Consider the following 24,894-nt stretch of genomic DNA (forward strand, 5'->3'; position numbering starts at 1 on the left):
AGAAAAAAAACACATGCAGAAGAACAGCAGTTTTCTAAAAACAGTTCCTTTCCGTTTTGTAGAACATAGGTCAGATTTAGGCCAATTTAATTGTGTCAAATCTAGGTAAATTCGTGTTTAGTTCCCCAGCTTGGAAAGCTGTTGTGTTCTGTCAGGTTTCTACATGCATGCAGTAACTTCTGTGCTTCCGCATTGCTCTGCCTTGGTAATATGGCCACAGGTGAAAAGCAAATAAGGAGTCTGGGACCAGACAGGTGACCTGATTTTCATGGTTGCTATGCATCCAGGCGCTTGCAGACAGCAGTTCTCCTGGGCCTTTATTTTTGAAAACAGGTCCCTTGTCTAAGGTCTGCAGCCTGAGAGAGCCACTTCAGAAAACTCACTTTGGTCTTTGGATCCATAGTCTTTTGGTTCAGCTCTGTGCTGTGTTTGCCCTCCGATTAATTCTCTTTTAAAAATCCTTTCCTGTTTTAATTGGCTTATAGAAAGATTTTTGGCAGATGGTGTTGAAAAGTGGGAATAAAAACAAAGGTTCTCCAAAAAAATTTTATTACTATTCCTGAAAATTTGAAATACTATCAGCATGGATAGTAGTCCATTCACATAGTCCTGTCCCATTTTAAAACGCTGATGGATTAATGTAACTTAAAACAATTACTTACAGCAAAATTTATTCTTTAAAATAATTTTATTTTAGTAAATTTTCTATAAAATTGGAGAGATTTCCATCACCAGTTTAAAAAACTCAAATCACAAACATATGAACAGATTATACTTTTTGTTTTTTTGTAACTAGGAAAACTGTAGAATACTGAAACTGAAATAGTATTAGTTTTTCCATCTTAGCAAATTTCTACCTTTCTCTCAGACTGTAGTTTGGTCTCGCATAAGGCTAGTTTCATCCTCAGGTTCTCAGTGGAGAATTAGTTAGCAGCTGTAGTTATTTTAAAGGAAGTCTTTGTTTGAAGATAGACATTAGACTGATTTACATTTGCTAATTTGCAGTAAGACTGAAAATTCTTGCGTTCTTGGTACCTGTTTAAGGTATTTTTTTTTTAACAGCACTTTGTTCACTTTTTAAAGGTAGTTACTATGTTTTTTAAGAACTACATTGTGCTGCTTTGTTTCTGAGTGATATGGCTGAGGAAAATTCCAGCTGTTGAGGAGCAGTTTATTTCATTGCACAGGTACAGTGGTTTCCTTGAGCCCTCACACAGAATGCGAGGTTTACGCTTTTAAGTTCTGGCGGGTTTTAAGTTAAGTTATGCTTTTAAGTTCTAACCACCCTCCAGAAGCCTTCAGGAAGATGAATGGGCACAGCAGGTTGTTTGTGATGATCCTTGTTCCATTCAAGGCCAGAAATAGGAGGCAGCTCCAGAAAGAAATACTGTCATTAAAGGAGAAAGAAGGGTCTTATGAGTGTCACCGGTAAAAGTGATGTCTCAGATGGGACGCAGGAACAATATCTCCCACACCCTCTTAAACCCAAGTTGCTCTGTGATTTTGGGCAATCCATAATGGACTTTGGTGAAACCAGCTTTGGGCCCTTAGATGGCTAAAATGGCAATGAAGCTTTTGTGCCAGGACCACTCCTCGTCCTGGTGACTGGGTGGAGGGTTCTCCCTGATTTTGCAGCTTCAGGTCTCCACTAGAGCAGCGGAAATCCTCTTTCTCTAGGGCCTAGAAGTAGCAAAGGTTAAGTCAGTGAAAACAAGCACCCAACAGACTGAAGAGAGACACATAACACAGGTAAATTTGCGCTTGCACAGCGCACTCGAGCAACGTCTGAAGCAGGTGCAGCAGGCGACGCCCCCCCCAGCCCCCACCGCCCAGCGGGATTCCCACAGCTGCGGCCCACCCGGCCTCACACCCGGAGGCTCCGGTCCCGGCCAGGCCGGAGGTCCGCCCCCCCGTCCGCCCTGGGGCTAACAGGGCTACAGGGCGGGCCCGGCCCGGCCTACCGCCCTCGTCCACAGGCTAGCGGCCTGTTACCCGGGCGGCCCGGCTGGCGTCTGCGGCGGAGGCCCGTCCCCCTCGATCCGGGTATCGCCGCCCCCTGTGCCGCGGCGGGAGAGCTGAGGGGCCGCGCGGCGCCGCGCCTGGCCCGAACGCGCTCCACGCTCCCGGACCGGCCCGCCGGTACGTAACGGGGGCGGCGCCGGGCCCGGGGCTGGCGCTGCCGCCGGCGGCACCCCCCTGCCGGGGCGGGCTGCGGGACGGGCGGTCCCCCCCTGGGGAGGTTGACGGGGGGAGCTCCGGCAGCTCCTGGGGCGGTGGGGCTGGGGCGGCGGCGAGACACCCCTGCGGGCGGCGCGGGCCGCGATGCGGCCCTGACGCCTGGGTTCCCGCCGCTCTGCGGCGGCGGAAAATTAAGATTATGTGGGTTTCTCGCATTTAAAAAAAAAAAAAAATCCCAAGATGCGGGGAAGGTTAAAAGTGAAGGCTGCGGTCGTACACGCGTATCAATGCATAAGTGTGTGCCCCTCACCCCCCGTTTCCTCCGCCCCAAACCCAGAACCGTCTTGTCTTTGCTGTCATAGCACATAGCTTTTCATTGCAGAATCTGCTAGAGTTGTATTGTAACTTTGTATATGCAGCATGTGCCAATTATTCTAGCCTACACTTTTGTGACTTAAAAGCAAAGTCCTTTGGGTAGACTGGGAAAAACATCTTTAACTCTGTTATTGTTGTCTCACAATTTTAGGAGAGCGCAGAAATGTCACCCTTCGAAAATAAAGGACTGATACTGGGCATAATGGCAGGGACTGCTGGAATAAGCCTGATGCTGATTTGGTACCGTAAGATCCGAAAACCCGGTGCAGCTGTGCGTATACCTGCATTCATAGATGTAGGTAACAGGCTTAATTCTGTGGGCTTGCAAAATGAAGCTCCTAATGAGCAAGGAGCAGTAATGGTTTTGCATGGAAGGCAACTGCAGATACTAGAAAAATTGAATGGCTTGCTACTAAGTGTGGACGAACTGAAGAGAGAGGTGAAATTTCTGAAAGAAGCTATTCCAAAGCTTGAAGAGCTTGTTCGAAATGAGCTTCAAGGGAAGGGAGATGTTCAGAGAATTAGCCCATCACACAGAGCAACGAAGCGGAGAAAAGCTGAGACAGCTTCTGGTGCAACAGAAACTACCAGCTCTGAGGAGGCCGAAAGTGAAGGAGGGTAAGTCAACGATATTTTTTTATATACTACAGTACACATACAGTGGAAATTGCGTCATTACCTATGTGAAACTTTGTATTGTAAACAGGAGCCCTTTAAAAGTTTTATGTATATTTTATATTTCTCTATATTCAGGGGGAAAAAACAACAAAACCAAACCAAAAATTCATAGTAGTACTTTCTGTCAGACAAAACTCTGTGTGACCATCCCTGAATTTGCACTGTGGCTGAACTTGGCTTAATGCCAAGCGTAATACAGATTTTTTTAAAAGTGCATTTGGTAACAAACTGATGCAGTATTGCTACATAGCTATGCAATGAGAGGCAAAGTTCACAATAATGGCGTGATTTTAAAAGTGCTTCTAGTAAGAAAGTAGTCTCATGTCTCTGACAGAGTTTGTTCAAACTGTATGAATGCTCTTGTGCTTTTCAGGATAGTTGTCTTCTATGGGCCTTAAAGATGAGTTATTACAGTGTTCTGCATAAAGGTGTTCATATGCTATGAAAGCTACGTCCAAATGCAGCCTGTACAAATAGCAGTATGTTTATGTGTATTTGCTGTTGTATACGCTGTCTGGTGGCTTAAAAAGTAATCATGAGAGATTTAGGGTACAGGCTCAGTAAGGTAGAAAGTTCCTAGTTCTGATCACGTTTTGTAGTCCCACTGTGGTTAATGGGGTCATTTATACGCACGAGTTGAGGAACTTGCTGAAGGATCAGATGTACCGGGAGTCCAGGAGAAGGACTCTTTTTTTTGTCTTTTCATATGTTACCTAATATACCCTCCAGTAGTAATGTGAAAATGGTGATGACATTACTCTCCTGTAATTGCAACTTTGTTTTGATATAATCAGATTAGGTACTTATATGCAATTCAATAAGGGTATGTTTATAGCAAGTAAGTTTTTTGAACCATCTCCTCAGTATGTTATACGTAGTAGTGTAGGCAGTAAATTACAGCCTACTAGTGTAGGCTGTAAATTGCCTATCTTAAGTCACAATTTTTCTTTAAAGATATATTAATTAACTGTAATATTCTGAACACAGCAACATGCTGCATATAACAATTAATGAAACTATATTTTTGAGGAGTTTTTCCACATTTATTTTCAGTTTCTGTGGGCAGAATTTCTTGTTGTGTTACATCCCAGCAAAATGCTTCACAAGTCTTAAATTTTGATACCATATTTTGAGACCTGTCCATTCTATTATGAACTAGTTCTTTATTTTTTTCTTGAAGTATTCAGTATTGGCAGGGGTGTTCAGAGACATTCCCCCTTCATATGGTGTAGAAACATTTCAGTTCTATTAGTTTGATTGTTTTATCCATTAGTTGGTTTGCCTTTATTATTATGTGCCTTAGTTGGCCTTTACGTTATGCATAAAATATTTGGAGATGTAGATAAGGCTAAAGGACCGGTTTATGAATCATCAGGTTCACAGACACAATATAGGCGTTATTCCATACCTGGCATCTGAGAAGATCCCATTTTCTGGTTAGGAGAGCTGTGTTGCTGTTTGAGAACTAACCAAGGAAACTTGTCTGTTCGTGTTCTTCTGTGTGACGAAGAAGCTGATGAGATGATTCAATACAAGTGATTATAGTGTGCAAGAGCTTTGACTGTGTCCTTAAGAGAGGCCTTCTCTGACAAGTATTTGTATACAGTCAGAAGGAAGGAAGATAATTCAAGGTTATAGATAGTGTTAGTCATTTGGGTATATGCATTTCCAATGCTATTTTTAATCCCTTTTGAAAAGAGGTGGGTTTTTTCCTACTGACACCATGTACTTGAGGTGCTTGTTTTGCATACCTTCTCTAAACTTAAGATAATTTTAGTTCATTGAAGTATTTTTTTTTTCTGTATTTGTTTTTCTTCCCCTTGCAAATTGAAATAGATTGTTAATCCTAATGTGTGTATACGATTGCAGTGTATATAGCTTTTTATGAGGTTTTGTGTAACTTTAATGACAGTGGTACATATTCTGTGAGAGTTTGCTATGAGAGACAACACCACCACTTTTTTTTTTCTCTGTTAATGAGCATCGACACTTCATGTGCTCTAGGTATAATACAATGTGCATTGTTTTATACTCTTGAGGTGAATTCCACACACAATAATGCATTCATTTGCTAGTTTGTGCAGTATAGAAATAGTTTTGTTACAGATTAAACATTTTTTCACTTTCTGTATCCTGTCTAAAGTACATGCAACGTGTTTCACTGCCTTAGCAGTATTTTCATGATCTAGAAGATAGGATTTTGCTTACGTTAAGCTCTTCTGGTTTTAACTCACAAATGGGTAGATGCTGGAAATTGACAGATAAAGTAATCTTAAGATTTTTATGAACTTGTGCTGGATGACTACAATGGTTTCAGAATTGTAAACTTCTTCCAGAATAGCTTTTTATACTACTTTGTTTTTTCCATAAAGTATTTGAAGCTGGCAGTCTCTTATGTGGTCCTCACTGCTTTGATCCGCTCTGGTCATATTCTCAATGTCACTGTTGCTATTCAACACCTTGGGAAGAGAAGCTTCCTATTTTGCCTTTCAAAATTATGTATTTCTGTAAGTGGAAAAGTATCACATGCTTTTTCAATAAACGAGATACATTTTTACATAATAACAGATAGGCTGAATGGAAGATACACTGAATGGACGGGACATTGATTGAATGGTAAAGAGCCAAGGTTTCTAGTCTGTGCTTTTCTGTATTCTGTTCTTAATAGTTTGTTTCAGTTTCCACCATTTACTAGTGAAAACCTCAATCTTTAACATTTGAGAATGTGTAACAAGTACTCATTCATTTACAAATACAATAAGTTGTGTCTTGATGATCACCTGGGATGGAGAGTGCCCCCTCATTCTCCTCTTTGTGATTTTAAAGCTGTTTCCTCCCTGATACAGCAGTGGTGAACCATTGACATTAGTGTCATGTTTGGCATCAGTCTTCAGCTGGCCTGGCATCCAAGCTTTCCAAGTTACATTTGGCATCAGTTACAAGAAAGATTCACTGCAGTAAATCCTTTTCCTACAGATGTTTTATTTATAATTTTTCCTTGAAATAGTTTAAATATTCATCAAGAAGAAGCGTTTTCCCTGCCTGCTTCTGAGTGTCACTTCACTTATCGTTTCGTCATTTATTTTTGCTGCCCATTTGTTTTCAATGGAACCCTCAATTGACCGAAGAATCTGGTTTGCCAAACTTTTCCTTGAGGGCTGCTTATCATTACTGATGGGCTTGCATTCTGCTGGGTCATATAGTGCAAATTTGATCCAGATCAGTCTGTGACATATAATCACTTTTCTATTGAATTAGCTGGTGTGGATGAGATGGTGTTTGTGTCAGCTTGTGATTTTTTTTTAAGTTGGCAGGGAGACAACAGATGATATTTGATCTGTCTAAAAGCTAAAGTGTTGTGAACAGATGACACCTGGTTAGGCCCACTGTCTGCCAATTTACAGGCAATCCAACACAGTTTTTGAACCAGCAAAGTGAATTTATACCACAGTGTTGTTTTATACCATGTAGCTCAGTTTTTTCTTAATGCAGTACTAGGTGCCTGGATTTACTGAACAGCTTAAGCACGGTGTGATGAATCTCCAGCGCAGTTTCCATTTGTTCTTTGAACTTTGAACAGTCCTTTGTGATCCAACCGGCTCCTGTTGTTTGGTCATTGCTTCTCACATTCTCATGTTTTTATCTTTTAAATAAAATCTATTTGTAGTAAAGGTGAAAAAAAGTTGGCACTGACTGTAGACATTTTTAAAGTACTTCCATTTTCTCAAATATCGGTCAATGTGTTTATCACATATAAACACTCTCTTTTCTATTTATCATCTGATAAAACCTCCTGCAGGAAAATACCAGGTAAAATTGCAGGTGTCAGTGTTATTATATGAAATCTTTCTAAAACAAACCATAATGACTCTTCCTCATTTTTTGTAAATTTCCCTTTTGGAATAATGTCATCAGCCTGTAGACTCTTTGGAGTTTTTAAACTGTGTTAGAAAGAATCTCCACTTCCGTTGGTGTTAGTACTGAAGGGCTTTTTTATAGCATTGCTCTTCATAACATGCTTTTCTAGAATGAGTAGATGTATAAGCCTGTTAGCTGCGTTGTTGAAGTCAGTTATCAGGCTCTTCTTACCGTAGTTTTATATTAATAATATCTGTTACATTCTTATTATGTCCCTAAGTAGCTGGAAGGACTTCCTATCTTGTAATAAAACTGGCTTCAGTTAAAATTGGTGAAGTACAGCTTACCCAAGTTGTTAGGAAAAACCCTATCTGTTTATTTTTTAAAAGTCTGTATTGCCTTCTTAACATGTTATGTTTTCATGCTTAAAACATTTTGGTTATGATAAGGATCAAATTTAGAGAGCTATTAAGAAAATGAATGTCATCAGAAACAAAACAGAAAAATATTCTTTATGCCTAGTTTGCAACAGTGTTTGAAGTGATATTTAGTGTTTTATACTTGATTGAATTATCTTGGTGTCATTTTACCCCTGTGACTCCTGAGCAATGTAGGAGTTTGCCTGGGGTGTGTGACTAGTGAGGTGGAAACTCATCACAAATAAGTCATGAAGCCCTTGGCTGTCACCTTGGTGCTTTTTCTGTGGAAAATACCGGGAGGCAGCAATGTCAGCTCTGGAGCCAAACAAGAAGAGACAAGGAAGAGAGAACTCTGAAGGCACTATGAAATTACTTTTCTGAGGCAAGAAAAGAAAAATTTAGAGGAATGTTGATACATCTTGGGGATAACTGGCATGCCCAATCTTAAGCACTAGCAATTGTTTGCACTCCCTTGGACACTTTGGTATCAGGACATTAATTTCTGTCCTTTCCATGAAAAACACTATTCACTTCAAACCAAACCTGGAGGAGATTTTAAGCATTTTGTTTCTTTTGTTTGAGAATGGCATTCTTCTCTGGTGGTTGTGCAGAAACTCCTGTCCCTTAGTGTAGGTCGGTGTCTTCTCATCTATGTCAGCAGGCACAGGGTTGTATGGTTTGTTACAGTCCCTAGGAATTACTGGCATTGCCTTACACTGAAAAAAGTTGCTTACTGGTATTTTTCACTTCCCACAGGTTGTGTTATAGGTATTGTTTTGCCTTCTTTAAAGCATGCAGTCAACAAGTAAATTGAAATTTATGTCATTCTTGTCAAGGCTTAAGATGGTCTGCTCCACATTTTAATTCTCTGAGGATTCATAAAGCAGAGAAATAGAGGAGGTAGGAGAAAATTTTCCAGGATGGTGGAGGTGAGAGGGAGTGGGAAAGAAATGACCTGTCCTTTCTGCTGTTTCTCAGCACAAATGTGGCCCGGAGACCATGTTTCTGTAGGAGAGGTGGGAAGAGGAAAGAATTGCTGCAGTACGATCTGATCTAAAAAGATTATTCTTCCATGATATCTTATAATTAGCTCTGTATGGGTTCATATCATTTGTTAGATAGTGACCTACTTCACACTTTTTCCATTTGAATCTCTCAGTGAATATTCTCATGTGACTTACCTGATGTCAGATGAATTTGATGTTTGGCCGTGACAGTTTGATACATTGCTGCTGGAAATCTCTGCTGGGCTTGTTTGGAGTGACAGGGCTTGGCTGTCAGCCCAGCCTTGGCCTTTATATTTTTGCTAGGATTGTAACATTTTCTAATAATCACTTTTGTCTGTTTGCTAACATTGGAACAGCAGCGATCATAGAAATTTTAGCAGATGTTCATGCAGCGAAGATAAAAATGAAAACATCAACACTGACTTCCAAACACTGATTCCTTACTTTCATATATACTTGCTTAGGCAGCATTTGATGCAGTGCCCAAATTCCTGTAACTAAGGAGTGTTATGGTTGCAGTATTTTATGGGAATTTGAAATTGCCTTTACTGCTTGGTTGTTGCACTTTATATTATCTAGTGCCCTTATTTTAGGTCAGTAATTGCACAAACCATCTGTGCATTTAGGTTATGTATGCAGCAAAAAGATGCCTCCCTCCCACCTAATCCCTTGCGCTTTTGGCCAAGTTAGTGCTCTTACAAATGCAGCCTATATATGATGTAGCTCTGTACCCACTTCAAAATAACTATGGAAGAACAAGATGCTATGTTTTTAAAGATGCTTCAGAAACCCAAAATAAATGGTCGGTGACTTACAAATAAAGACTCTGCAGGATACATCATAGGATGTGTCATCAACTTCAGTATCAAGATTATGTAAAACAAATCTGTAGGAATCTATGAAGTTGCTCTGCTTTGCTCTGCTACATGTTGTTTTTCAGTTTGAACACATGCACATGCTTTATGTACGTATTGTTTTATCCAAATTTTTGACTCATCTTTCCCATATTACCAGGTTGATTTTGCAGTGAAACTGTGATGCCACATCTACCACTTCTGTAGCTTGATAAGCAGTTGTACTTGTTCATTTACAGGCTGTAAGTGTATCTGCTCGTGTTTTAGTTCTGGCTGCTTCTGAAAACAATGTATTGAAAACAGAATATTTAAAAGCATGATTATTAACCTCCATTTAGATTGCTAACATTCTGTAGTGCTTATATTTCTGGAAAAAAAATAGATTTTATATATTGTGACCGTCATGGCCTACTTCAATTATTCACTTCCTTAACGTGTATAGTACATCGTGTGCTTTTTCTGCTCCTAGTTACCATTTTAAAAATCTCTGAACCTGGCAGCTAATACTTTTACATTATTATTTTTCATCAGAAAAGTGGAAATGCAGAAGTTTAGGCTTTTCTGTCCATTTTTAGTACATAAGCAAAAAGCTACTTTTTAAAAATAATGCCATTTATCTGCTCCTATATGAAATTGGAGGACCCTAATTTATGCTCAGCACTTTGGACAGTAAGGCCACCTGCTTATCTCTGCACGGTATTTAGGCTTTTGTAAATATTTCTTTGTCCTTGATTGCCTTGTGCTGGGTACTTGTGCACTAAGGATAATGAGTTAATATAAGCTCTTTCCCAGTTTCAGATACTCTGACCTTCAGAATGTTCAAAAGAAATAAGTAAAAGAATTGATAAAGGTGATGTTACTGCTTATAGTTAGATCTTAAAAGTGTTTAACAAAACATGGTACAAGTGATTCTTATAGCACTTACGTTTTGATTAGCAAGCTCATTCCAGTTTCAAAAAATAGAGGTAAAGAGTTGAAGAGACCTATTCAAGATTACAGAGCATGTCTTAATACACATAAATGATTTAAAGCGTTCTGCATTTGAAACAGAAGGATACATGTGTTTCTAATATGTATCCACATTTTTTAATGTGGTATTAGGCAGCAGGATATTACTCGCCTGTTATGTTTGGAATACAATTGTGCTGTCCCTTTGAAGATAAAGGTTTTGTAATAATAAGCTTGATACCACAAATAAAAACTCCTTTAAGGTTGGACAACTGGAAGAAATTGTGCTCCGAGACTTTTGCATTTGAATTTAACAATGCTTTACCAATATTTTTAGAAAAGATTGTGATTATTTTCTGTGGTTTTAGTTATCTTACAGCTCATACTGATTCTGAAGGAGACTCTGAGGAAGAAAAGGGATGTATGAAATCACCCGATACCATTGTGAAATCAGCAGAAGAAGAAGAGTTATTTAATCTTTTACAGAAGGTGGACAATTTGCACAAGGGTTCAGAGGATGATAAAAGGGAGGGCTTCAGACTGCTGCTTGAGAAAGATGATGAGGTATTAATGGTAAACTTCATATTATGTTGCCATTAACTTATGATTTGCATTACTTTTAAGAACTTCTTTAACACAATCATTAAAACACGCACAGGAATGGAAGATGAAATTTCATGTGTATTTTTAAAATACAGTGAAAAAGAAATACTTCACGGTGGTGTCAATATTGAGGTTGGGTGAACATAGAAGTTTTATTATTTATGCTGTGTTCCGATAACCAGCTTTAAGCATTATGAAAGGAAACTGTTTAAATTACATTCTGATCAGTTTAATCACCCTGCTGTCCTCTACTTTCAGTATGAAAACTGTGTGGACTTTCTTTGGAGAGTTGCACGTGCTTATGGAGATCTATTTGAGCTGACTACTGATGCTGAGGAGAAGAGGAAATACGTTACTGATGGTAAGCAGAGGAAAATTTTTTCTGTAAAATGCCATCTGAATGTAGTGAAACATACTTAGAACTTAATGGTTAAGTTTTCTGATCCAAGCAATTTACAATCCAATAAATGGGAGCGTTTGTACTGTAATAATAATGTTTTGCACAATAAACTGCCACAGTATACAACTTCAGTCCATTCTTTCCTCACTGGAGAGATACAAAATTCGTGAAGAATAAGTATTGTGGGTCACAGTTGAAGGCTGTTGACTCTGGATGGTGCCTTAAAATCCTGTATTTTGTTGAGAATCAGATGGATACAGAATGTGAAAAAAGACAGATGCTGTCAGTGCAGTTTCTTAATTATATCTTTGGGAGAGTGAGAGGAATAAATAAATGTCAAGGCAAAGTCAAGGTTTGTTTTTCTGCTTTCCTGTGGCAAAGGAGCGCTCCTGCATATCAGCAGCCTCTTTTGTGATGATGGTGGTGGTGAAACTTAGTGAATCTGGAAAAACTGTTGACCAGAAACAGAAGTCGTGTGTGACAATAGATGTTGTTTCCAGGCATCTCTCCCCATGTGTCCTGTTTGACAGCTTAACCGCAACAGGGTTCTGATTTTCCTCTTCCCAGCGCTCTTTCTTGCTTTTAAAAGCATTGCCCTTTCTTTCACTGTCTGAGTGCATATTGGCTGGAGGTACAGTTCACATTCCCTTCTTTGTTTTGGGCCACCTTCTCTTTATTACAATAAAACCTACATCTTTTCTACCTGTGTCACTCTCCTCCAGCCAGCACACTGTTCTTACAATAATCCTTTTTGCCCGTATCTGGGAATACTTCTCTCTCTCCTTTCTTTCTCCATTGCCTCTCCCTTTTTTGCTGCGCCAAATTCAAGTTTTCTAAGTGGATTCCAAGCTGAGTTTATGTTGTCTTTTGTGACTATTTTCCCATTTTCTACTTTTTGTTCTGTCAGCAGTGACAACATCACTGACAAATCAGTTTCGGCTGCCCTTTGTCATCTTTAAAGATGCCTTTGTGCTGTCATTACATGTTCCATAGCCAATCTCAGCTTGTCCAAGGTCCTTTTGTCATCTAAATACTCATGAAGACTTGCACTGTCTTAGCTACTTAATCGATATGGTCTTTGCTTTAGTAGCAACTTGGCTTCTTTGTATGGAGATCACCCAGTGCAGTGAGGATCATGACACAAACTAAATTACAACAGTAAACTCTGTTGTTGGATCCATTGCTTTTACCAGTATTTACATGTAGCTTCAGCTGATGAAAGATAATAGCATAGCAAAAGACAAGGCGAGATAAAGAATGATGGAATGAAATTGCGTCTTAGGTGTTGAGTAACCAGCCTAGTTTGGCTCATTCTCATGAAACGGTGGGTGGCGGCAGCCTTTTTCATCTCAGTTTTTGGAAGTGGTGCAGAGGGATTGAAACTGCGGGAGAGCTGGCAGTAGTTTCATGGGTTTTTTCATTCCACTGGGTTGGAGGACTGTGTATGCTGTTCTTTGTTTTTATGAAGTTAACTCGCAATACAGAAATGTCAGTGTGGCTTAATTGATTGCAGCTGAGACTTTGCAAGCAGCAAGCATCTCATCTGAGCTCCTTACTGGGAGCATGGGTTTGATCAAATCACCTACTGTCATCTTTATTCGGTTAAAAGTGGAACTTTGTAGAAGTCTGTGCTGGAAAGGAAATTCAACTAGTTTATTCCCATACCCAAGACAGGAAACAGCTTTGCTGGTTCTTCTGACAGGTGCTTCTCTAACCTGTCAGAAGGGTCTTCAGTCTTACAGACAACACGGCCTCCTTTGTCTGTCCAGTCCAATCCTTCCCTGTTTTAGCTGCATCTGAATTGGATTTTAAGAGAAAATACTAAAATTGCACCCATATATATATATGGACATATTTATATATATACGTATGAGGATGTTTACAAGAGCAGGAAGCAATTTTTTCTTTGCAGCTAAGATATATCAGGTTGCTTCGTTCTTGGGAGTTGCCTAAAACGTGAAAGGGTACAATAAATCCTTTAATATATTGTATTCCGTTTACAGGAAAGATTAAAGCTGAAAAAGCTGTTCAGCTGGATGCCAGGAGTGCTGAAAGCCATCAGTGGTAAGTTTGAGAAACTGTGCATTTTTGCGAAGTTATATGTATTTATCAAATCCAGCAAAAAAACCCCAACTGTCTTTGGCTTTACATAGTGCCCACAGCAAGTTACATTTATCATGCTGCAGTCTGACATAAATTTCAATAATTATTCATTAATATCTTTTCATAGTTTTATGGAACTCCAGTATCATCAGTTGCAGCTAAAAGCTACATTAAAGTATGCTGTGAAGCATTTACTGTAGCATGTGAAACAACTCAATAACTGTACTTCAGTACATACCATGAAATGTAGAAGGGAGTATTTGCTTAAACCAGTATATTATTGCTCAGAGAAGCCATAGTTTTCCGTTTACCTTCTCTTTCAACACTTGGCAAAATAATGTAATTTGACCTCGTATTTTGCCCTTTCTTTTACTTGTAATAATCTAAATTCTAATAATTAAAAATAGACAATGAGAGGACTATGGAAGTTTCAATTAACTTCTCAATTTTTGTTTTATCATATCAAAGCTTGGCCCTCGGATTAATTCTGTAGACCTTGCCAGGACTAAAAAACTCTTTGCAAATGTAAATATTTTTTTTCAAATCAACATTATCAGGTAAAAGATAATTCTGCTGAGTTTCTAGCTGGTAGTTTCTCACCTTACTATTTTATTAATCAATTTTACTGAACTCCTGATTTCTTTTCTAATACTGTTAGCTTTTCTATTTTGATTTCTATGTTCTTCATTAATACTGTCATTACACATGTAGAGTGAGATTTCACTTTTACATATCTAAACCAAATCCTTTTATCCCAGGCTCCCTTCACAATCTAAAATGAAGCAGTCACTTCAGGAGTGCAGTTCATTTGAGTCCATTTTGTCCATTTGCATTAGGGTGAGAAGAATTTCTCCAGTTGACAATATCTGCATTGCCAATAAAGGGAGCACATGTCAGCTAGCTCAGGTTTAGATACTTGATTAGACACAGATGTTTTCATTTAGGTAGGTGACTCTCTGGCTTGGTCTCTCTCTCTCTCCCCTAAACTTCAAAGATGGCAATGTTATTGTTCCATGCTGTGTTCCTGTGAGCATTGCCATATTTCTATGATTCTTTTTTTCCTTCTATTTATAACAACTAGTGCCAAACACCCGCTTTGTAACAGTGCTACAATTATGTGCTGCAGGAATCTTGACTAAGCTTCACCATCACAGACATATTTGCATTTCCTTCCTTATCTTGGAAGTAATGATGATGCCTGCCTGGAAGTGAAGCCTAGGCCCCAGGTGGCTGTAATGTGGCAATTTAAGACAGGAGTCTTTGCTTTTGGCCTTACTCAGCTGCTTGTTAATTCCTATCAGCTGGAAGTTGCCACTGTGGCAGCAAAACTAACAGAAGAGGATCATCTGAGCATCACTCCTCAGTGCATGGTGACTTGAAGCCCATATAGCTTGAACACCTGCTGAAAGAAATTCACAGCCATTTCTGCTGTTTGCCTGACCACGGCCACGGTCACTTCTTCAGGGTAATGCTGGTGTACCCCTCTCAGCTAGAGCTATGTGTATGAACAACCACAAAATCACATGCAAGCACAATTCCTGCCCCTTCCTCCCCCACTCTCTTCCTCCCCAGCCCATGAGACTCACAAAATCTCCTAGTATAAATACAACTTCACTGGCAGAACATAGGCTGATAAAAGCTTACATGTTGTTCAGGGAGATGTAGGTGGTCTGCTGGACTTCAGATGTGAGATCCTGTACTGGCAGGCACATCTAGCAAGGGAAGAATTATGAGTGCAAGGAGACGTGTTCCAGAGCTTAGCTCAAAATGCCTATTTGAGAGGTTTAAGAGGAAAATCTTATGTTTTGTAAGCTACTGCTTCTTGTAACAGGCAGTGGATTTCTGTATGGTTTACAGTTTTCATGCTTTTTGTACCTGGGTTGCAAATAAATGTGAGGGTTTTATCAGTTGTTGTTGAACTGGTAGCTTTCTAGTGATGTAGATGGACACCACAGATTTCAATAGACTGGTATCATATTTTTCTGAATATTTTATCTGCTTGCCTCTCTTTTCTGATGTCTTTCTGACTTGATGCATAACTTCTAAAGTGTGATGCTCCATGCTGGGTATGCGCCCCTAACTGAGGCTCTGGACACTGGGCAGAATGGACTTCCATACTCCAGAGACATTTTTATGTTTTCTTCTAGACTGACAACTGTTGTTCAGTCTGTAGTTCCCGTAGATCCTTTTCTGCTGTGCTGCTGCTTAACCAGATGGACTTGTTTTGTAACTGCACATTTCTTTTTACTTCCTTGGTAGAGTACTTTATACACATTTCATTGATTTCATGTTGATTTTAGACCATTTCTCAGGTTTGTTGTGGCCATTTGGGTTTGTAAATGCTTGCATCCCTTCCCAGATTACAATTTTATTTTAAAAGTGTTTTGTTGTTTTGTGGGGATTTTAAATTGTTTACTTCATTAATGAAATTACTGAAAGATAATAGACCCAGCACACAACTTTGTGGAGCACCTACAATGATGCTCAGGTTCACATGAACCTTGTTCTACAACTATCTACTGGTGACTTAATCTAAATGATATTTCCATGGTTAGATTTTGAGGAACATCAGGTAGGACAAATTAAGGCCACATTAAGGTCAGCTATATCCCATTTGTTGCATTCCTCTAATATTCCAAGCTTGTTTATCTTGTTAGAAAATAAAAATATTTTTGTTTGATACTGTTTGTTCATGACAAACTTGCATTAACTTTTTGTATGCTTCTGCACTTAGAGAATCCTGGAATGCTTTTGGGTTAGGCTGGTTTGTCCATAACCTCTGTCCTCTCCCTCTCCCTTTTCCCTATAGCAGCTGTGTTTGCTTTTTCCCTTACTGCTGGACTTTCCATATTGCCCAGGAGATTTTAGTAGTCAGCTCTATGTCAGATCTGGATTGTTTGAGTCTGGCTGATGCAAATTTTATCCACTTTATCTAAACATATTTTACATGTTAATCTGCATGAACAGGAAATAAGACTTCAGGGAATCTTCCCTGTAGAAACTGTGCTCTCAAAGTTGTATGCAAACAGAATTTTGCCTAAAATCATAAATAGATAGGACTGTGTGTCAACAGAAAACAGTGCAATACAATTAAGGTATGAAGAAATAATATGTGAAAGTAATATGAAATCCATAGTTAAAAGGGATAATAAGAGTGAAAACAAAACTTAAAAGAAAAAATAGAACAAATATTTAGACAAAAATACTAGGATCACTAGCAGGTGGTCACTTAAAGAAGAATGGCATACCAGTTCTACCTAAGGTCAGAGATGAAGGGCAGTACCCAAGTCCAGATTGACACCTAAATGTACTTTCTCCACTGTATATTTACATGTGAGCAAGGGACTTATCCTTCACTTACAGGAAATGAAGAGTTAATGTTTAATAGGCAACATGTGCCATTTCATGTGCCAGGATATTTGCATGGCATGGTAGATATTGCACAGGACCTTTGGGGGTCTGTACCTTTCTGGGCCAGCAGCTGGAAGCGGTTGGAAACCCTAGGGCATCTCCAGTGGTGGTAGGCACCTGTGCCCAGGCAGGGATCCTGTGAATTGAACAGGGTCTGCATTGACTGTAATAGGAGATTAGATACACAGACGAGAAACTCAGCATGAATGCAAGCTCAGTGTGAAAGCAATGCTGTCTCAGACCAAAATCCTTCCTCTTAATCTCACTGCCAACATAAAATTTTCTTAAGCTATGTAAGGTAACTAATCTTAGCCTGCGTAAGATAAACCCACCTGATCATTAGGCAGTTTTCTCCTTTCTCATGAAAAGTTATCTTGTTCTGTGTTAGCTATTGATGAGGAAGCTGGCTTTCTGACCTTGCCTAAGGCAAGTTTTGGTTGATTTCTTACTAATCTGTACTTTCTTATTTCTGAGGGGTTTTGATATTTCCTATCAGCACAACTAAGGTTTTAACTCACATTTGATATAGCTGGTATCTATATTGTCAACTCATGCGTTATTTGTAATGTTCTGTTAAACTGTTTAATATACTATGGCTTACTAAGTGAGTGAGGATTAAATGATAGGCCTTTTCTTTTTCTGGTCCTGTTCCTTGCTCTCTACTTACAGTTAACCCTTGGTGGGTAGGGGAAATATAAGTAAAGAAGAAATCGAATTCGGCCTTGTTGGTTTCATCTTTTGTCATCTTTTCCTCATTGCTTAATTGTTTGGTACTTTCATTTATGTTCCTTTTCCTTCTGCTGTATTTATAGAACCTCTTCTTATTGCCTTGTATGTCTCCTGTGAGTTGCAATTCAGGGTGTATTTAGCATTTCTTATATATATCTCTTTGAATATGCCATCCAGTTCTAAGATCCATCTATCCATCCGTCCATCTATCCATATCCTTAATACCTATCCAATATCCCTAGCTTAGCTGTGTGCTCTTTTTTTTGCTTTTGGGGTCAGTTACTTTTGGATTTTTAAGTCAATAGAGAACACCTCACTGGAGCTGGATTAGTCTTTAAAACTATTTCCTGCCTTTCCTCTGCATCACAAAGGTTATTTGCTGCTGTGCTTTTGAATATTGTCTCTTAATAATTCTTCTCTAGAACTTTTTATAACATGGCACTTTTTTATGGTTTCGTTTTCTTCATTAGAAATGTACACCATGTCAAACAGGTAGTAGGCCTCTCTGAAAGTTTCTTTTGCAAGCTTATCCCTATTGCTTGAAAGCCGTTTACTGCATACATGTGCTTTTGTCACACCCTGACTGACATAACTGTTCCAGTAAAGCCCTAGTGTAGGCCGAATCATACTGGCAATAACATCCCTTTTTTCAGAGCAGGTTTTTTTTCTGTTTTGTGGAACTGTTATAAGCTGTCTGGGAAATAGAATGTCTCTTTTGTCTCCACCAGGAGAATTTAGTGAAATGGTCTCGTGAGCAAACTCTTGCTAATGTAGGCCCAGGGTTCAGCTGCGTTGCCTTACTTTTCATATCTACTTCATTTAAGAACAAAAAAAATATGCCATGTATCTTCTTAGTAGGTCACCCATATTGTTTAATAAAACCATGTCATAAAATATATCAGCAATAAAACTGGCCAACTTACCGATCAGAATACTAACAAGTAAACAATATTCATCCTCAAATTAAATTTGATAAAATATATGCAGAAAGAACACAGCAAAATATCTTGAAGTAGTCAGTTTGTTTTGCTAATGAACTTCCACAGCTGCAAATAATTTTCATATCTGAATCCAGATTTTTGAAAACATGTGATCATACTTAATACTGTAGTTGCCAGTGAGATCAAAAAACTTTCAATTTTTTTTGAATGGTGACCTCTAAAAAACTAAAGTAAATGGAAATGCTGAAAAGGAAAAACATAGCTGTAACCTTTTATTATTTGTGTGACCACCCTAAAGAGAGGCAGAGTAAATATTCTAAATGACTTGTTGCTTTGTTCAGCTGGTGTCAATTATTCAAGGAAGGAACTCGCATGCAAAAGTTGGCATCAGCTAGTTGCAGATCTTCTTGTCTTTACCAAGCCCCAAACAAAATCCTTTTGTGTGTAAGTGATTCCCAAATGATAGCTGTGAATCCTCACATCTCCTCTTGGACCATGGGGCATCCACGTTTTAATAGGAAGTGCTATGAGAGCTGCTTTGGATGACACTGCTTTAAAACTTTACAATAACAGAAAACGCAAAATGTAGAGGAGTGTTAATAGAGCTTTTATTTAAAGTTAAACAATCACTTCTAAGTTATTTTGCAAAATGAGTGAGTTTTTATGTTTGGAGGTGTTTTGTTGCTCTTTTTTTCTTCAAGCGTTTGGAAGAGGTCTAGAAGGCTTCTCTGCTGTTGCCCAGAACCCTGCACCTCCTTTTTTTGTTGAGGAGGATTTGTTACAGGCTTTGCAAACAACTGAAAGGTTACTAGATGTGGCCAGTATTAATGATATTTACTTAGAAAGATCATTCTTTGCATTGAACTTTGGTTTGTTCACCACAAACAAACTTAGTGCTGCTGGTAAGTTTTGGTTACTCTATAGAACTTACCCGCTAATAGGAGTCATATAGCACGTGCCTTACTTAGATTGAAGTTATCAAGTGAAAACCTAGTAATTTTAAGTGAAGACTACCCCTGAACCACAGCTGCCTCGAGACTTTTCTGTCGTGTATATTGGAGTTACTCAGGAGCACAGAAACAAGTTTCACAACGCCAGGGTTGTCCATGGAAGCTTGTTCCAGAGCTGACAGTGTCTCACTGTGAGGGAACACTATGGAAGAGAATGGATTAGCTTCATTCAGGACACGAGTAATTACCACTTACTTGGTGTTTTGGCTGACCTGTATTAGTAAGCCAGAGAATGAAGAAGGTTATAATAATAGAAATTGTATTAGCTGTTGGTAGTTGTAGAGATTTGTTATTCACTTCCAGGACTAATTCAAAATATGTCATGTTGACCCTTATGTTCACATATAATTTTGTGTTGAGCTTGTGCCTGGGCTAGAACTAATGCTTAGGGATTCTTTGGTGTGCTAGTATGACTTGCACTTCTCAGTGGACTTGCTGCATTTGGTATACAAAAAGCTGAAAGTGATAGCCCCAGGTAGAACATATTTCAGTGAGAAAGTGTAGAGATTGCAAAGATACTGAGAGGGAGGTTTGTACGTAATAGTGGAGTATCTAGCCAGAAGGTGTTTTGCATAACTTGAGAGGTACAAAGTATTCAGAAATGTGGAAAGTTGTGTTTCTACACAAAGAAAGTACTCAGAAATGTACAAACTTTTAACTCTTGCATCTTGTGAGCACTCACAATAGGATAAAGAACTGCTCAGAAGATGGTTCCTAAGTCAATTACTATTTTGACCCAATCGGGATGTAAGTTTCTCTGGGATTATTTTTTAAGATTAAGTGATATTACAACCCAGCATGATAAAGTCAAGTTCTTAAACCCATACAACTTGGTTATTTTGCAGAAATGTGGGAAGCTGTGCAGAAGCAGGAAAAACATCGTTCTTATGGAAGAAGAACTTTTATGTTAAGTGGCATGTACATGCAAAAGGATTTTACACAAACTTCCCACAAAAAAAGTGAATGGCGTGTACTCTCAGTAGCAGAATTATAATTTGTCACGTTTGTAGGGTGTGATGGCATAACAATATTTCTCTAGTGAAACAAAACTCTTCAAAATTATAGAATATGTTGTAGGATATTAGCATACTACTGGAAACTTCTAAAACTGAATTCATACCATCTTTCTAAGTAAATTTTTTTAACCTTCTGCCCTTAATTATCCCTTCTTTAGACTTAGAAGAGACAGATACCTTACATGCTACAAGCATCTGTTTCTATCATACAGTCTTATTTTTTAGGAGTTGATACCTTGTCCAGAAATACTGCTTTCAGTCAAAACTTGGTATAACGGTTTCAGGTTAGTAGTTATTTGCCCTGTATTTGACTCACAGGATGACTTTAAAAGTTTTATATCAATCTTTGTTGTTAATTATGCTTAATCCTGGTGAATTATCTTTAAGTTACTTATTATTTTGGCAAAAATAATTTAAAATTTCGAATACAGAAAGGCAAATTCCAAAGCCATTTCTGAGAAGCTGTAACTTGTTCTGTAGTAAGTGGATCAGAGGGATGTGTAGCTTCTTGTGTATTTCTGATTAAAGAGCATTTAAATGAGAGAATGGTGGAAAGTCATGCATTAGGACTGTGTCGTTGCTGGGGTTAGTGATTAGATATGACAAAAATCACTTTCTGTGCCAAAAAAAAAATAATCACAATCTAGTGCGGGGTTGGGTTTGGTGTGGGGTTTTTTTTGTTTGTTTGTTTTTTTCTACAGGGCAGGTCAGTGGAGTATTTCAGTTCAGAAATGTTGTTGCAATGCCTCAGGGCGTTTGTGGTCCCTTCTGCACGTCCTCCATCTGTTGATCTTTCTTCTCGGTGCACATTTCCCTCCCCATTGAAGGGAGGTAGCAGACGGTGGCACCCGCATGACAGTAGCCCTTCGCAAGGGACTGAGCTCAGGTCTGTAGTCCAGCCTGTGAGGAGGAGTATGATGCATCCCCAGGGAAAAGGTTCTTGAAATAGCGGTGCATTGGTGAAACACTGCAGCATCCTCATGCAAGTGCAAAGGAGGTAGGTTTGGAATGCAAAAAGGTCTATTCATTGCAAGCTTTTTGTCAGAACGGTCACAGAGAAAAGAACACTGGCAACCTGGTGATCCCTATTATGTTTCTGTTGAGGAGAGTTATTGTGTTACTGTCTCTGAAAGCTGTTTCAGTCTGTTTCCACGTTTGTGAAGACTATATCCTGGTAATTTCTTCAAGGTTGCGTTTGCAGCTATAATGACTGAAAACGTCCGTTATAAAAGTTAAATTTCTGTAACACAAATTTTAACACAGTTGCGGGTCCCACAGCCTCAGAAATGCAGAACATGGCATCCACATGTTTTACTGGTCAGCTTCTGTGAATATGCATTAACATCAGTATTTTTCCTTATTTTAGTATATTGTGTGTATTGCAATAATTTATTAAGACAGAATTCTTACATGTCCTTACTTTTGTGCTTTTTTCTTTTTTTTTAACTAAAATGTGGGTTTGTTTTCCATGCTTTTGCGAGCTTCACCTACAAAAGTGTGTGCTACATCTGATGTTTCCCTGGAGCTCAGCTTCAGTACTCTGGTGAATTTTTAATATAAAAACTGTATTTCTGCCAATTTCTACAATGTAGTCTAAGTTGTATTCCAAGAAGAAAAAAAACCCCAGAAAACAACCAACCAAACAAAAACAAACAGAACAAAACAAGAACAAAATTCCTACCTAAACACTCCACTTTGCACCTTGGTGCATTTTACTTTGTAGATTTGCCGTCTTTCACGTTCTTAGCTATGGTTTCCATACCCTCACCACCATGAGGAAGGTGATATCAAACTGATACTTTACATTTCCATGGAAACTTAATCAGATGCATTTTTAGAGACATATAATGGTAGGACATATATGTATAGACGTATTGACATATAGACATAATCATGGTAGAAAACGGATACAATTTTAAGCATGCAAAACTGATCTCTGCAAGAGTAATGCAACAGGAGTCATAAACAGTAACATAAGTTGTAAAATCTCCCTACATAGGAATTGATACCTCATTGAAGTCAGATTAAAAAGTGAGCTTGAGGGTCTGGCTGCATTGCAGAGACTGTCAGAATATGTAAGCGCATGAAACTGGGGAGTGAGGGAGTCCATGGCAAAGAAATAAGATGGGATGCACAGGACTTGGTGCTGTGCAGAGTTGGGGACACAAGAACGCATTTAGAACTGGAATGGAAATTAACTTTTTTTTCACCGGGCCTCTTGCGTTACCCACACATTAGTCTGTTCTCTTACTACCTTACACATCAAATGTGTCTTGGGTGAAGAGAAGGGAGTGACAAATACGTGTGACACATATAAATTAAGTTCTTTGGTATTAGTAAATATCACAAACTCTCCTTCTGTTCACAAAGTCATACCAATTACAGTTAAGAAAAACTTTCCTGTTAACACTAGACTGCTAAAAGGGAGACCTAGGCTGCTAGATGTGAGCTCTGTACCCACATGTTTCCGAAGTCTGCATGAAATAAGAGGGTTTTTGGAGTTGGGATACATGGAAGGACTTATAGAAGGGCAAGAAACAAGATGAATGTTATTTCTGGTTTTGGCGCTGTGAAATTTGTCAGGGAAAAGGTAAAACTTGCTGTATGTGAGTGACCTAATGTGGCTTAATCTTGATTTGAGACTTTAAATCTTTTCTGTAAATCCGTCTCATATGGGACAAGCCAGAGTCTAAGTGTTGGTAGCATCTCTCTGTATTTTTTTTGTATGCAAATTCAAGTTGCTTGCAAACATACTTGATAAAACTGGCTGGATCAACCTGCTGTTCTTCCTTTTGCAGCAGGTAAAGTACGCACCTTACAGTTTTATCTTGTCGGAGTATGTATAGAAATTCTGTGACACCAGAAGGGAAAGCATTAATTCACCTTGATCTGGATCCCGCTACATGAGGGCCATGAAAGCACTTGGCATCCATCTCTGACAACTATCGTTTCTTGGGAGTTTGAGTTTCAGTGACATTGTTTGTAGCAAAGGGACGTGGTGCTCACTTGTTACTGAGTTAGTTTGCTTGTGTTTGTGCTTAGAAAAGGAGTATAATTGTGAATGATACACCTGTATGCTTCTACCCTGTTCTCAGTAACTTTTTTTCCACCTGGAAATACGATTTTTTTCACGTTAACAGAAGTACCGTTTCTGTCCCAATGAGGCTAGGATCGTTATGTTTATTTAGATGAACATGTCTGTGGCTGGTTTTTTACATTATCCAGGAGTAGCGTTAGCTCAGCAGTTAGGTCGCTTCTTTACCGCACTTAGTTGGTACAATTTTCTCTTCTTTTTTTCTCTGTGAAGGTACTGTAAGTGGTATTTTAATCTTAATATTCACAAGGCATAAGGTGGGCAGCGGTTGTGAGAAAAACTGGTGTCACTCGCTCTAACGAAAGATAAGTACGTTCCGCCCATTTCACAGGATATTTGCACAATGTTGTGTGGTATGGTTTTTTTGTTTGTTTTTTTTTTATTTCTTTCCCCTCCATAGTTTTTATTAACAGCTCACAAGGTGACAATGTAAAAAAAAAAAAAAAAAGGGGGGGGGGGGCGGGGGGAACAACAAAACAAAACAGTGCGAGGCCCAAGTCCCGGCGGCTGCCTGCTGTGCCCGGCTGTCACCGCGAGATGGGGCAGGCGACAAGGCGGAGGGGAGCCGAGCCCGAGGGCCCGCGGGCAGCCCGGCTTCTCCCGCCCCGCTCCTGCCCCGGGCTGCCGGCTTCGCTCAGAGCTGGGACCCAAAGCTGCAATGATGGTTTCGGGGTTGAACGACAAGAACCAGCTGGGAGTGTTCCTAGTTAGTCCCTTCCACGTTTTCTCTGAGCATTTTCTTCATGTTACCCTTTGCATCCGTGAAAATAAAGCTTGCTGTGTTTTTTAAGGTTTTTGAAAATTCATCAAAACACCTAAAAATTATTTTCAGGGAAAAAACCAACCTTTTTTACCTTTTTTTTTTTTTTTTTTTAGAAACGAAATTTGTATCTGAAATGCCATAGAACTCCAAAAATTAAATAGTTGATTTATACCAATTGCCTGCCTAGCCCAATTCTAAAGTATAAAATAGAAAGAAAAAACACCCTGCTAATACATGAAAGACACTGTTATTTTTTCCTTGAAAAAAATAACATGTATTTAAAGTTAGTAGGTTAGCTTATTTTTCTTTTTTTTTTTTTTTTAAATTTTACTGGGATTTTCCTCCCCAGAGATTTTAGCTGTAAGTAGAAGTTTTTCTTTGAACTGGTTTAAACTAAGGCCCTCTTTCTTGTCACGCACAGACAGGGAAACACTGCAAGATGCTGGATTAGCTTGTTCGCTTTTCATTGTTTTCTTTTGTAGCAGCAATCCGTTTAGCTATGGTATG

The 24,894-nt window shown here is 39.0% G+C and overlaps 1 protein-coding gene across 2 annotated transcripts in view; it reads left to right on the forward strand.

Moving 5' to 3' along the window:
* Window positions 1–2,006: 2,006 nt before the first annotated feature.
* Window positions 2,007–24,894, forward strand: part of RMDN2 (regulator of microtubule dynamics 2) — a 48,097-nt gene continuing 25,209 nt past the window's right edge. The window contains exons 1-5 of one of the 2 annotated variants that reach the window (XM_074579886.1): window positions 2,007–2,139; window positions 2,705–3,171; window positions 10,686–10,881; window positions 11,179–11,281; window positions 13,324–13,384. In XM_074579886.1, the coding sequence (XP_074435987.1) occupies window positions 2,717–3,171; window positions 10,686–10,881; window positions 11,179–11,281; window positions 13,324–13,384 (815 nt within the window). In that variant the 5' untranslated portion in view covers window positions 2,007–2,139; window positions 2,705–2,716. Of the gene's footprint in view, window positions 2,140–2,576; window positions 3,172–10,685; window positions 10,882–11,178; window positions 11,282–13,323; window positions 13,385–24,894 lie in introns of those variants that run through there. The other variant, XM_074579887.1, reaches the window with a different exon arrangement.

The sequence above is a fragment of the Larus michahellis genome, chromosome 3 (assembly GCF_964199755.1).
Source record: "Larus michahellis chromosome 3, bLarMic1.1, whole genome shotgun sequence".
NCBI lineage: Eukaryota > Metazoa > Chordata > Aves > Charadriiformes > Laridae > Larus > Larus michahellis.